We start from the raw sequence: 14,984 nt of genomic DNA on the forward strand, positions 1-14,984 counted from the left end.
TAACCTGTCCTTGAATATGGTTTCGCGATTAAGTTTGTTCTTAATTCATACGCGCTTTGGGTTTTATAGAACTCAGTGTTAAATTTATGTTTGTCACATTGGTACTTACGATATATTTCTAAAGACAGCCGATACTTATATTTGGGAAGACCAGTGATTACTGAAAGGCTTTCGCAAAGTAGCCCCTCCAGCTACTGCTAGTAGGTCTGAGTGAAGTCAAAGCACACTGCTCCATATGTCACTTTCCTCGTGAGGACAACCTGGGTCAAAATTTTGAGCGTTTTTGTTATAGCCCCTCCCACACGGTTACTTGCTATGCGCTTTATTATGCGAAACTGTTGATGCCATGCTTTCTTGATTTGGTCAAGCCACACAATGCATCCTACATCCTCAGGGATAGGGTCACCAAGAATTTTAACCCAGCTATTTGGGGATGGCTTTAACTGAGAATGCACAAATTGAAATGTGTAGCCATTCTTCTGTTGTTGTGTGCCGCCAAGCACCACATGTGGTTTTGCCAGACAACGGCTGCATCCCAGTATGTTGGAGGGTGTCGGCGAGAGTATCAAGTGTGGCCTGTATATGTACCTAAACTTGCTGTTGGGTTAGGTCCGTCTTGCTAGGGTCAAGCCAAACCGTAATATACCGTATATATAGTGCTTTGAATGTGAGGTAATTTTTGAAGTTGATAGGTAGTTTTTAACACGATAAGATTGAAAAGGTAATTTTTGAAGTTGATAGGTAGTTTTTAACACGACAAGATTGAAAAGAGTTGTAGACCGAATAGCACCTTGCGGTACACCTTTGCGGTTGTAGAAGATCGGGGGTGTTCCTTACGTGTACGGATTTCAAAAGTGCAGTTACATAGAAAATTTTTGACAATATTTGTGAGTCTGTGACCGATGTTAAGTTCATTCAAAATCGTAATGATGAAGACGCAGGAAACAGTGTTGAACACTTTCTTGAGGTCAATAGTAATGCGGACTCCTGGAGCTGGCTTGGCATTCTTTCTCCACGTCTTTCCTATCACTGGTCATAATAAGTGCAGGCTGTCATGAGTGGTGAGACCAAACCGAAAACTGGTTTGTGCATGGTCGTAAATGGAGTTTTTTGCCGTCTTGAGTAGATATAGGTGAGACGGGTGAGTGTCATGTGCTCCATCAGCTTGCAGAGAGTGGATGTGAGTGAAATAGGGCAATGATTGGAAACAGCAGTAGGAAGCCTTTTAGGCTTTGGAATCGGACGCACAACGAAGTGCTTCCATTCAACTGGGAGTAGGTATGCCAGTCCAACATTTAGTTAATTTCCACTAACAACTGTTCTTTGGATTGTTCATCAAGGCTGTGGAGAATCTTCCAAGTAATTTTGTATTTCCCAGGAGTGCTCGTGACTTTAACGGCCTCAAGTGCCATGTGTAGTTCTTGAATGGTGAAGAATGTGTCCTCCGCCTTCAGCTGATCACTGTAGATTGGGGTGTAGACAGTCGGGTCGTAAGAGTTGTTGTCTTGGGGAAAGATTGTTTGGGTGCAATGCATTCAAATTCTTCTTCATCTAAAGACTAAGCAAGTAGGAGGTTTTGCATGGTGTTAAAGAATTTGGTTTTACCAAAGAGGGCTTTGCATGTGCACCACAGCTTGTGGGAACCAGTCCGTTCATTGAAGCTTATGCAGTGGTCAAGCCAGTGAGTTCTAAGATGTTGTTCTAAGATATAAGAGTTCTCCTAAGATTTCTTCTAAGGCTTTGAGTAGGTCTTTAAATTGTTTGCTAATGTGGAGACACTGAAGGTGGAAGGTCTCGCAGGTATGCCAGAGGTTGATCACATGTTTGTTAGGTGTCGGAGTGTCACCCCGGACATCAAAATGTCTGCTCACATGCTTGGCCGCCCGAGCTATTCTAATGGCTAACAGCAATGTGCTCATATTACGCAGTAAGGGAGCGAAAGCGTTCCCAGTCAAATATTGTGCACTGTAATTTGCAACAAGGGGCTGATTCTGTCGAAGTGATCCATACTGGGTAGTGATTCGAACCCATGTGGTCTGCACCACACTGCCATTCGCAAACTGCATGTTTTGTGGCCCACGCAAGATCGAGCATAGTTTCCGTCTGATTTGCGTGAAGCCCGTGACGGCTGGGGTATTTGAGGTCGTTTCGAAGTTCCAGTCCTGCTTTCATAGCGCTGTCGATGAGTGGCCACGAGGGTCTGCTGTGCTGTGGTGCCAAGCCAGGTGTCTAGCGTTAAAATCTCCAAGGCAGAGAAGGTTGTCTAGCGGGTATTGCGGGCGTAAATGAGGTAGCCAAGAATAATCAATGCCAGGAGTAGCTTGATATTGTGTAGTAGGGCGAGCGTAATGAGATGCTCAGACACATCTCCATATCTCCTCTTGTTAATAGTGCAGCCGACAGCAACTGATTCCTGTATGTCTGTACAATAACAAGAGGTATCAACTTGGGTGTGAGGTATATTCTTCCTGACGAACATCACAGCCTGTGCTTCCATTTCTAGTTGTCCTCTGTGGAGTTTATGGTGTATGGATGGCACAAAGTAGCCCTGATAACCTGCAATTCCTGGTGTTGTACTTCAAACAGAAAAAAATTCCAGGCCACCTCCACTAACGTGAAACCTGGGGAGGGTCGAAGCATGCAGTTCATAAGTGTAATCTTGGCGCCTTGGCATTTTTGTCAACGGAGATGAAACCGTGGGAGGTAGAGGTATACAGCGTTGCTGTAAAAGTCTCGTGTATTTGAAGCAAGAAGCATTATAGCGCGAGGCGTAAACGAGCGTCCTGGTGTTCCTTTAGTACGCATTATGAAGCGTTCCAGCGCAAGGCGGAAACGAGTGTCCCAGTGTTTTTAACACCATGAATACACGAGACGAGGGCGACGATGACAGGAGGCGCCAACAGCCCGAGCCCCTAAAGGGGGCTGCGCCCCTAAAAAAAAGAAAAGGGACCTACGGTCAAGGCTCTGCATTGCAAGAATCATGGAGGTCATGGCTGCGCCCTGGCTGAAGCCCAGGATTCCATCAAATGGACCCTACGGGAAACAAGAAAGTCTATCACTGCACCAATCGAGCACTCAGCAGTGGCACCTTTTTGACATGTCGTGTGGGCAGATTTAACAGCTGGTGAAACAGTTCAACAATACAGCAGAGATAATAAAGCAGTCATGTTTCGATTAAGGGGGGGGGGGGACACTGGTCTTAAAACAACTTCTTTTAATTTTCAAGTAAGCTTTGTAAAACTTGTCAGTTTTGCTGTTTTTTCTCAATTATTTCAAATCTGCCATTATTTTTTCAGTTGGTCAATTAATGCACAAGATAATTAGGGATAATTAGCCATCTTTAGTCAAGCAATAGACAAAACAGTGGTGGCCATAAAGCTGTAATCTTTATATTTTCCAATACTATGAACCCTGGTGAGCGCAAAAATTGAAGCAGTTTTTTGATGCACCACGTGGAACTATTTTACTGCTCATTAAACTTTGGCGGCACCACTGGCAAGGAACCATTTTGAGTGCCGATTTCAAACACCAAAGTTTAATGAGGTGTAAAAGTAGTTCCAAGCGGTGCATCGAAAAACTGCTTCGATTACTGCATTCACCAGGGCTCACAGTATTGGAAAATATAAAGATTACAGTTTTATGGCCACCACTGTTTTGTCTATTGCCTGACTAAAGATGACTAATCCTCCCTAATTATCTTGTGCACTAATTGACCAACTGAAAAAATAATGGCATATTTGAAATTAGTGGGGAAAAAACAGCAAGACTGACAAGTTTCACAACGTTTACATCAAAATTAAAAGAAGTTCTTTTAAGACTAGTGTCCCCCCTTTTAAATGAACAGAATCAAGGGCAAGAAACAAAAAGGTAATGAGGACGCAAGTGTAGCTATACACCAGTAGTAGAACCGCGAACCGCACTGCAACAGTAAAAGGCACTAAGAAATCGAGTTTTCCTTCTAGTACTTTCCACGGCTTCAAAGTTTGAGCATGTTTTACAAGCCAACCACCCTCTCCTGACACGACATCGTTGCAGTTTGTTGGTGGCAGTTTTTAAACTGTCAACACGACACACCATTTCCCTTTGCATGACTGGAGGACTCAACATAGTTGACCATGACAGGGACCCTACCCCTGTCACGATCATCAGTTGTGACAATGATGACAATGCGTTGTGACATACTCAGAAACAAACATCTGCCTGGAGCCAGACAGGCGTCACGTGACAACAGTGCCCTCACCAGCAACTTCCACGCCTGCTCGATGGCCTGCACGGATTGGTCGAAGCCGCGGCACGTGTCCGTGTACTCCTTGGAGCTGAAGGTCTTCTCGCCCGAGAACCACCACGAACGGCCACCTGCAAGGCACAAGGGAAAAGTTTCCGGCATCTTCAGTGGGCTTTAACCCTTTCAGGGTCACGGACGCACATGTACGTCCTCTGCAAAAACCTTCAAAATGGTCAATAACGTATATGTACGGCATCGCTTGTACATTTAAAAAGCGCGCCTTTTTCGCCAACTTCTCTTGCTTGGCATGTGCTGCCACACGCGAAAATATGTCAAATTATGTTCTTGCGCCAATGGCTCTTTTGATTTTTTTATGATTTACCTCAGCGGCATGCCGGCTATTGCTTGCGCATCTGGTAACGAGGGGGCGCGCAGGGTATCACCCACCGGGCGCACGGGTGCCTCTCGCTTCGCTTCTTGCGCCTGCCACAGACCAAGGGTGCCTGCAAAACTGATGAGGCTCTTTTCTCTCCTTTTTTTTTTTGTATTTTATAGGAGCGGTGCGCCGTCTATCACTCACACATCCGGTCGTGCGCACGTGCACCGGCTGGTTTTGGTATTGTCCTCCGGGCGCTTCCCACTTTTTTGCGCCCGCGAAACTGATGTCTATCTGATTTCGATTAACTCAAAAGGTGACGGCTTGTTACTCCCTCGTTTTTATTTCGAATTTTTCTCGTGTTACTCATGAATAAACCACATGTATGCAACAACACAAACGATTTTTTTTTGTCACTTTATGGTCACCCTAAAAAAATTACGATGATTTTTTCTCGAAATAGATTCATCCGAAGAATTTAAATCAGCAATAACAAAAATCGACCCTGGGGGGTCGTATTTGGTGAAAAAATTTGACCCTCAAAGGGTTAACATCCAACTGCTGTGACACGAACGAGAGCTGTGGCTGCAGTGTGGTCAGACTGCGAGATGGTTGGTTATTTAGTTACTTATTTTCAATACTGCGACCCCTTCTTGGCTGTTACAGGGGAGGAATACAAAACCAAGTCCACGTAAAGAACACTTTCAATTCTTTTTTTTTTTTTCAAATCAGTCAAGTTTGTTCTTTCATTGGAAAAACACACGAGCTCAAGTTATTCCACTCAACAATTGTCTGAACAATGAAAGGGTGCTTAAGGGCATCAACTCTGGGCACACAGGGCATGATGGTATAAGTGTGATTAGTTTGCGGTGAAACTCTTCCAGAAGGCTGCAAATACAAACTGGAATTCGAACCCAGCTTGTAGTTACAACGCTGATACAGAATCTTCAGGCGCACAATCTTCTACTGCACAGCCAATATAATGAGAGGCGGAGAAAGAAAGAGGAAAAAAATTGGCTGTGTATCTGCTCCTTTCGTTCCAAATGTCGACAAAAAACGATAGTCTTAATCGACTTTTGCCAAGTAAATGCCCCCCTTCACTTTCCTGCTTACCTCTCATGCTGTTCCTCTTCCGCCGCGCTCCTCTCAAGGTAAACTCGCTAAGGTTTTGCTCAAGTCGATTTAAATTTACCGCGTTCCACTCTTCCAGGCCAGGTGCATCGATGCCAGCGCTGCCGTACAGCGAAGACGCGCGTGAATTCAGGCACCCTACTTCAATGCTTATAGTACCGTGTTTCCCTAGTCCACGTGCATTCCAGGGGCAGAAAGTGGAGCCTATCTTGTGGAACCTTTTGTAATTGTTGCCGCTTCATTTCTTAAAATGCCGCCAGTAGCTATAGTGGCACGGGCGACAGCAGGCGACGGTCGAGTGAATTTTTTTTCTGCAGTGAATCTAGTAATTCATTTCGCAAAAATCAAGCATCCACGATTTTTTATAAAAGAACACTGCAAATATACTTGCGTAATAATTTGTTGTCTTATATTTGCGTAATGTCTTGTTCTTGTTCAACAATGTTGACAAGTATGAACAGGGCCTTACCCAGAAAATTTTTTCGGGGGGGTTATGAATTTTGGGAAGGGGGTAGTTTTGCTGAAAGCAACAATAAGTACTGTTTACGTGCTGCCTGGAAAAGATTTCGGGAGGGGTTCGAACCCCCAAACCCCCCCTCTGGATACGGCCCTGAGTATGAACATTACACCGGACTTAGACGGGTACATTTAGCTGTGAGACTATTGCGCAGGCCTTGTTTTACTTTGGCCGGGTGGCTGAATCGGGTCACAGACAGACAGACAGACAGACATACAGGCAGACCAAAATTTCTGGGTTTAAGTAGCCCAAGAAAGACTGTCGTCTTTAAAAAGACTTCATTTTGTCTGAACATTCTGCGCATCAACGATCAGCGGATCGGGTTCACTGACGGCCGCTTCTCCTTTCGTGCCAGGTACAAGGCTGTTCATTCAGGGGTTGTTCGCGCCATGGGCTGGAACCATTTTTTTCAAGCCTCCAGTCTAGGCAACAAGTTCCGCCACGCCTAGTTGAGCGGTTAAGAGGAACTCACCTGATCACATTTCTATGGGACTGACAAATTCATGACCCAAGGGCTTAAAAAGTGTACCGATACAAAAATCCTAGTCTTCGCAAGTTACCCTTCGGATGTCACTGCTGCATTCATGCCTCTTGTTCTGGGCTTCCAACATTACATAGACCGTTTTTGGGATTGGAGCCGTTCGACTTTTTCACACCCTGATTTCGTGGGGAAAAGCTGACAGAGTGCACCTGACAAGCATGATCTGCCTCTATCAGCTAAAAGCCTCAAAAAACAGCTGGAACAAAGCTATTGGTGTTGGTGACGGCGCAAACAAACAGGGTACTTAACAAAATCTTGCTGGCTTGTCCCACACACAGGTCAGACAAGAAGAAACCCATGCTTTTGGTACGTGCGTTTTGGTTGTCACTGGCGTGGGACTGAGACCTCAACCTCGCAAAGTTTCCAAATGCTCATACTCTTGATAAGTTGCATCCACACAAAATGAGTTAGCCAAGGTACCACTACCTGATCTACCAGTAGTACAGTAGAATCTCGATGATACGAATCTCGCGGGACTGCGAAAAATATTCGTTGAACTAACACAGACCAAAAAATTGAGCACTAAAAAAAAGTTTGTTTATTTCTTTTCTTTCGTGTGAAAAAATCCGTGATGTTCTGCTTTTTTTTAAGGTCCATGTCACCGAGCAGCAATATCTAGACTTTTGTCTCCTGACTCGCAGTGCCCGAGCTCAATACACGCAATAACAGTCAAGGCGTGAACTGCACGGCGCGTTTTCGCACGCGATTAATACTGGAATTGCGCGTGTGATTTTTTTATGCCCACGTCGATGATTCCGCGCCCGCGGAAGCTTCTGCCTCGGTCAGAAAATGATGCGCAACGCACGCGGCAGTGGGTGGAGCCTGACGACTTGCGCTAATGGGGAGGCGCCTGCCTCATGTCGGCAGTTTCAAAGCACTCTAGACAGCCGGCTGGCTCCGCCGGAGATGTTTAGGCTTGCCACTTGGGCAAATATTTTATGAGCGGTTTCACTAGCAGCGTGGATGATGTTTTACACAACATCACCCGTTTTCACCCGTAGTAGTGTTTTCACCTACGTTATCAGCTTCTTTACCACATAAGCAACTTCGTGTGTGCCTTGAGCATTATTTTAGCGGTCGCTCGAGCACCCCGCACCACTTCGCGGCCGAACCACGCGAAGCAATCGGGTGGTTCCACGGCAGCGTCAGCGTGCCTGTGGCTTGCGCAGGGCGTTTTCGCAAGCAGAAAGAGCCCGGCCACTCCCGGAGAAAGAGCGACAAACAGGAGGGGAAAGGCATTGTTACGAATCGGCCAGCGCCGCCGTACTTTCCCGCATCACTCCTCGGCTGTGCGGCGAAGCCACTGCGTGCGCCTTTCTGCCATCAAGCGCCACCATGTTGGTGACAAGCTTCGACAAGCCGGGCCAGACGCCTCGCTTTCAACGCACTTCAAACTCTGGCGGTTGCCAGCGGCGCGTCAAGACTTGTTCAAGGACACAGAGGCCCCGCGATCTCAGCGAAGTCCTCCTCTCTCCCGGACTCAACGCCCACCGAGGCTATCGACTGCTCACGAACTCTGGAAAGAGCCTTGTGTGTGTGTGTGACGTTCGTGGCGTGTTGCCGCTTGTTGGCGTTTTGACCGTTACCGCTTTTGGATATAAATAGAGCTGCCCAGGCGCTGTAATCCATTCCTGTTAGAGCAGCGAAGCCATGCTGTCACTCTGCTTGAGCCCTGCATTGTAACCTCGCCCGTCGGGGCATTGTTCTTTGGCTTCGGCTCACCTCTCGCTATGAAGTAAACAGTTACGTTAGCCTACGGCTTCTGGACTTCTTCCCGGCTGCAACAGCGGCTGGTCGCTCGCATCATGCACGCTACCACTCGTATGTCGGAGGCCACGGAGCTCGGATCAGGTGCCCCCACTCGGTCGCAACAGCGTACATCACCACTGCTTGCTCGCTCGGCAGAGGGTTTTCGTCAATCACCCTACCCAGCAAGCTGCCAATCCTTAGCTTTCTTTCTTTTTTCTTTTCTTCAGTAAAATCCAGCCGGGTACTACACCAATATCTGTGTCCTACATCGTTACCTTTTCCAGCGGGTGCTAATTCCCTTGCAAACTGATAAGTGACGAGTCTCGCTGAGAGGGGGGCGAAATTAGGTGCCACCCCCCACCACTCCGTGATAGTTTGATCTGGATCAGAACCTCGCACAACGCAGCCATAAGTCAATTTCACAACAGTGTGATTTGTACGAGTCTTTCCAATTTTTCTGAAGAACTTGCATGGACAAAGCTATCACCATTTTTAAATGCTGTCATAGGAAGAGGAGCTCTGCAACCCAAGCTATCTCAACTCACCTTCGTTATCTCCTTCACCATGGGCACCCTTTTCAATCAGGTGGGGTGCATCGATAAACACTGCGACAAAGAAGAGCACGTGTTAAGCACAGTGAACACTTCCACATTCATAACTGTGCCCCATATGACGATACAGTGTTGGTTAAAAGTTATTATAATTGTTTTTTCAAAAGTGTTGATTGTGTCAATCACAGACAGCAGTCCAAAATACGACATGGTCTGCACTGAATTGCTGTCCTGTCTTCGTCACTGTCTTAGTTTGCACTGCTATCTGCGAAGTATGTGCCAACAAGCCCAATTTTCCATATTATTGCATGGACTGTTGATCTCTCATTTGCCAGCCCTAAGCAGTTCTGAGCAGTTTCTAACTGCGCCTTACAGCAACTCTATGGCAAATTAAATATTAGACTGCTTTACAGCAGTTCAAGCAGCCAGAAATGACAAATAAAAACTTTACTTTAGCTTACAAGTATAGTACAGATAGATACAGTGTGACTTCTTGGAAAAATGTCCCTCTCAACTTTTTTAAAGTTATCTTAAAGAAGGAATAACTGTGTCGTTGTAACTGAAAGATCACCCATTTTCACAGCTCTCTTGGCTTTTGCTTGAAGTTTTGCTTGCCGAGAAATAAATAATTCAGGCTTAAGTGCCTGAATTGTGCACAGTGAGCCCAGAGTGCCCAGAGTGAGCCGGGGTCCCACTGCCGTCCTTGCTCTATTCTCGCCATCTTCCAAAAGCCTGTTCACATTGGCTTCCATTTCCGCAGCAAAGATTGCAGGTAAATCAGAAATGATCTCCTTAATTAATTAATTAATTAATTTAGATAAGTGCCCACAAACAGCATGATGCCTTCAGCGTGGTGCACAGAAGAAACAAAGGAAAGGGTAGGAAAGGGAGATGTGTACAATGGGGAAAAAAGAGTATAATAAAAATAACATCAGTGGAACATTATATGGCTGACTCACACATGATTCTACAACGCAAAAGAACACACTTAGAAGATGTGTGCCATAGTGAAAAAAGAGCATTAGAAATGAAAAAAAAAAAAAAAAACCCTCAATGAAACAAACATTACATGGCTGACTCACATGATTTCACAACACAAAAGTACACACTCAGGCTTTAGATGTATTTTTAACAGCTTGCACAAAAGTGCTGTACCAATCAAAGATACTCAGATCAGGCGCTTCAAGTGAGTTGTAAAGGAGTTGCATTTTCTGGACAGGATTTTTATGATTGACGGCAGGATAAAATAGCGGCGAGGAATGGCATCGTGTGGGGACATGAAAATTGATGGAAGTTAGCAAATAGGCAGAATCAACAGCTCTATGAATGAGCTTGTGAAGAAAGCACATATCGAGGAGTGTTCTTCTGTCACTCAGTCTGCTTAATCCAGTGTGCTACCTTGGCATGGCACCAGCCAGGCTAAGTTGGCCACAAGCCTTGTCCCGTATTGGTGGGACTTAATGGCACTGGCTAAGCTTTCTATAAGGAAGTTTTTTTCAGTCCTGCAGTAGCAGGTGCAGGAAATACACGCATGGTTGCAAATGCCAAAGTCGGCCGTCTAGTTTTACACAAGTCGAGCTAATAACCTACGGTGTTTGCTGCTGGCTGTTGGATTTTTATGCGCTGGTCGCAAGTGGGTACGGTGGCCTTTCACTTTCACCCCCATGCACATTCCAACTGCACTTGTACAAAAAGACAAAACATTTCAACAAAATCGAAACTGAAACACAGCCTACGGTTTGTCACTAGAAGTCCTACCGTATAATGTTTGCTGACTGAGGTTTGGGGCCTTGAGAACGAATTTTTCTTCAACTGCGAAGTTTCTGAGAAAGCTGTATAGCTTTCTTTTGTCGCCGTACGGCTGCATTTAGGTGGATGTCAAACTTTCTTTCGAGAAACTTACTACACCTTGGGGATTTCCCCTAAATCTGGGTGATTAACACCTGCAATCATAGTAAGTCTGGTACTGGTACTACTGGTACTACTATTTGAGCAGATTGCTTAACCTTTGACAAACTTATGCTGGCTACTATAGCTAAGAGAGGTAACTGGCCACACCGCTCACCCAAATCCAGCAGTGCCTTGGTGGCCTTCCGAAAGCCTCCCAGTTTCGACTTGAAGGCGGCGGCATCCTGCCTGCGCGAGAGAAAGCGTTGTTTCCAATCGTCAGCTTTGTGGTCATACCAAAGCGACTCTTCACTATGGCTTAGCAAAATTTTCCCCAAGGATGAAATTCCAAAATGCAGAAGCAGGAGCAAGAGATGTAAAATGTTTAAGATAAGGCTATCTGAGAAAAGAAACGCTTCAGTAGCAATAGGAGAATGCCTCTCTCTTTTTTTGCTAATCATCATTAGTGTAGAGAAGCTAGCATAACTGCACAAATCATGACATTTCACCCAAAAATGAACAAATCTACTGAACAGCAAACACCTAGCAATCCCCAAAGACTGGAAAGGCCTGGTGACACCAGGGAACTTCTGATGGAGGCGAAAAGTGAAAATGCCTGTGTGTTCGAGACTTCGGTGCACGTTGAAGATCCCCAGGTGGTCAAAATTAATCTGGAGCCCTCCATTATGGCGCAACTCGTCGCCTGTGAAGCGTCGGCACGTTAAACCCCACAATCAATCAACCAATTAAAATCAAACTTCTTATGGGTTGCGAAAGTGAACACATGAGCATCCACTCGAACGCCTGAGATGCCTTGTATGTGCATTGCATTGTCGAAGGGATTCATAATATTGAGATGCTTTGCCTTGTGACCCGCATTAATGCTTTCTAATGGTTTCCATCTGCCTCCTATGTGTTTCTCCCGCCGTGTATGAGAGAATCGATTGTAAATTTCGCTGCTTGCTCATCCCTTCACCTGTGGCGCGCTGGTGCGGACGACCATCTCTCGTTACTACTGAGATTAAGCTTGCAGTCCGGAATTCCTTGTGTTAAGGAATGCTTCCGAAAGAGCCGTTTTGTGTTATGGATTCCGACGTTCTGTTATGGATGCTGACACTTGATGGGCCATTTAATGTTTACGCCTTATTAGTGTAACTGCAAGAAGCTATGATTCAGCAACTGGTATGGCTGCTGTGAAGTTAACTACAGAGGTTGCCCAAAGCAAGGCATTGTTTTAATTGGCAGAAGAGAACATTTTTTTGGAAACACTGACTCACCGATAACCGTGCAGACAAAGAACCTGAAAGAAAATAAAAATAAAAATAAAAGTTTTCATACATCCTAAGGCATCGATCGATATACAGGGTGTCCCAGCTATCATGCACCAAGATTTAAAAAAAGAGCAATGGCGTAACTCGAAGAAAACCTAGTGCACAGTGTTTGCAGTACTGTGAAGAAGCGGACAGTATTTTTTTCGTTAATGAGACTTAACTAATTATTTGTAATTAATTATCTAACTCGAGAATTAGTATCCTAATTACTGAAGTGTCAATGAGGCACTTGTAGGTACCCACGAGGGGCATCTAACTGCAGTATTTTCAGCAATGAACTAATTGCGTACTCATTTATTCTGACTGATAAAGAAACCCGTGAAATATGAAAAATACCATGTGACGGCGCTTCCATGCGCATTGAAAAAGCAGCATCCCCAAATAAGCTGATTGAAAGCAACTGCTTCGTGTGTTACCCGTCCGAAGAGACAGCGCTTCACCTCGATAATGGCATGCATGGAAGGAGCAACAACAGGGAGATTCGCGGGGCGCGTGTGCAGATAAGGCACAAACTCGGTCGCGATTTCTTCTTTCTTTTTTTTTTCGTTTCTTTCATTCTGGCTAACTCAGAGGCAGCTTGTTTGAGGGCGTTGCTTTACGATGCGCGCGGAGGCGCCGTCACGTGGTATTTTTCATATTTCGCGGGTTTTCTTTATCAATCATAATAAATGTGTATGCAATTAGTTCATTGCTGAAAATACCCCAGTTAGATGCCCCTCGTGGGTACCTACAAGTGCTTCATTGACACTATAACGATTAGGACAGTACTTCTCGAGTCAGATAATTAGTTACAATAAATAATTAAGTCTCATTACAGAAAAAAATACTGTCCGCTTCTCCACAGTAATGCAAACATTACGCAATAGGTTTTCTTCCAGTTACGCCATTACTCTTTTTTTTAATCTTGGTGCATGATAGCTTGTACACCCTGTATATTAGCAGTCTTTGGACTCAGGTCTGGTCTCGAAACCTTGTAAAGCCGAAGCAGAGCTTTCCGAAGCTGTCTAAAACACCTGAAAAAACAAAAGCTTCGAGCACGGAATTCTGCAACACAGCCCGCTGTAGTTACAACTTTTCCTTTGTGAACAACCATTGGCCCGTGCCAGCGCCAACTAGTTTTGGTAGCGATTTTCGTTTCATGCATTTGCAGATCACGAAGCAGTTTCGGTTTCAGCCGCAATTTGTTCAGTGGCACTTAAAAGGGTTTTTTTTTTCTTTCTTTAAACTAATTTAATCAAAAGACAAATACATGATAGATAAATTTCGCCCTACGCAAGCACCGCACGGGCTTAATGGATGACAAAACACGTTCTGAGAGCCCAGGTCGATCTTAGCAAGCAGTCAGGTTGCGATGTTTTTGAGGTTCCTAATAAAGTCTTCTCTTCTCCATGAGGTCTCCTCTCAAACCTCTACGATTCTCGACAGAGCACAGCAGTGACGATACAATCATACACCCCAAAATAGCCAGCGTGGTAGCCGGTATGAAGACGCAGAATACAAAGCTTTCAAATTTTTCGCTCTCGGAGACGGCATGCGCGCCGACACCGGGAATCGAGTTGTCGTCCAACACGAAAGCCCAGAATACACGGCTGTTTTAGTTAGCACGGCCCCTGCACCCGGCACACATTTTAAAAGGCTGACCAAGCGTTTATGCGATCTGTTTCCGCCTGTTTTACATCACTACGGCCTTTCTACACGTACGTGCACACCTATTCACCCAGGATGGCCGTGTTCAGCGAAAAAATCGGCTGCCATCACGCAACCAATGCAATGGCGAAGTAAACATTTGGTGAGTAATCAAAATGAGATTTCTTTCTTTCTGTGGGACACAGGTTTCATTCAAATATCCACGCTTTAAAGCGGCGGCAGAGAGAATACCGCGATGATATCTCTACAGGCCCTTCGTGATGCAGGCCATGCGAGTTCCACGAGAAGGAATTAATCGAAGTAAGATTCAACAACAAAACGCTCTCGTGTCACCATAGAGTTCACGACACTAGATTCTTTTGTTCATAAGACGACAAAAACCAAAAAGGTAACTGTAATTCCGTTACCCCACGGTCGCTCGTACACTCACCCGCAACTTCGTGGCGTCCGCCATTGTGGTTGCCATAACAACCAACGCTAGGCGTCATTATGGCGCTGGCGTCGTTATAAGAGTTTCAAGTAGTTTCAGTTTCATTTGCACGTTGCATTTTCGCATACGTTAGGAGTGGTTACCCCGGAACTCCTATCTCCCCTCACCGCCATTGCCGCCGTGCAGGTAGAGGTACCGTGGTTGTACCTAGCGCAGCGTAGCGTTCATTAGGATTCAACCCTTTTAATACGTGTTTGTTTACCGCTTTGCTGTCCTACCCCAAGACTGTAGTCGCGAGGTCATGCATTCTAGTGGTATGTAGGGTGTTGCGGCAATAATTGGATCATTTTAAAAATTTTTTCTGAGCGAACCGCTGCTTTGTTCGCGCTCAAACTTCACACGAAGGTCGCATTTTGTGCTATATTTTGTTTGACACCGGGAACAACGACGGTGCTTACCTGGTTTTTCTGAAAATAAATAAAAACGATTTTCGCCTATGGGAAAATGGCGGCTGATTTGGACGTGCGAGCAAGCGCAAGTCGATGATAATGATGATGATGATGATGATTATCGCCTTCCCCTTTGTAACGGGGTGGCGT

The 14,984-nt window shown here is 45.3% G+C and overlaps 1 protein-coding gene across 1 annotated transcript in view; it reads right to left on the reverse strand.

Moving 5' to 3' along the window:
• LOC144173497 (esterase OVCA2-like) overlaps positions 1–14,411 on the reverse strand; it is a 34,186-nt gene extending 19,775 nt beyond the window's left edge. The window contains exons 1-6 of the mRNA XM_077701897.1: positions 14,386–14,411; positions 12,255–12,277; positions 11,156–11,226; positions 9,085–9,144; positions 4,241–4,356; positions 2,955–3,033 (exon numbers count right to left, since the gene is read on the reverse strand). Coding sequence (XP_077558023.1) covers positions 2,955–3,033; positions 4,241–4,356; positions 9,085–9,144; positions 11,156–11,226; positions 12,255–12,277; positions 14,386–14,409 — 373 coding nt within the window. The 5' untranslated portion in view covers positions 14,410–14,411. The remainder of the gene's footprint in view (positions 1–2,954; positions 3,034–4,240; positions 4,357–9,084; positions 9,145–11,155; positions 11,227–12,254; positions 12,278–14,385) is intronic.
• Positions 14,412–14,984: the final 573 nt, after the last annotated feature.

The sequence above is a fragment of the Haemaphysalis longicornis genome, unplaced genomic scaffold (assembly GCF_048455015.1).
Source record: "Haemaphysalis longicornis isolate Haplotype H1 unplaced genomic scaffold, Haemaphysalis longicornis Haplotype H1 scaffold_3, whole genome shotgun sequence".
Taxonomy (NCBI): domain Eukaryota; kingdom Metazoa; phylum Arthropoda; class Arachnida; order Ixodida; family Ixodidae; genus Haemaphysalis; species Haemaphysalis longicornis.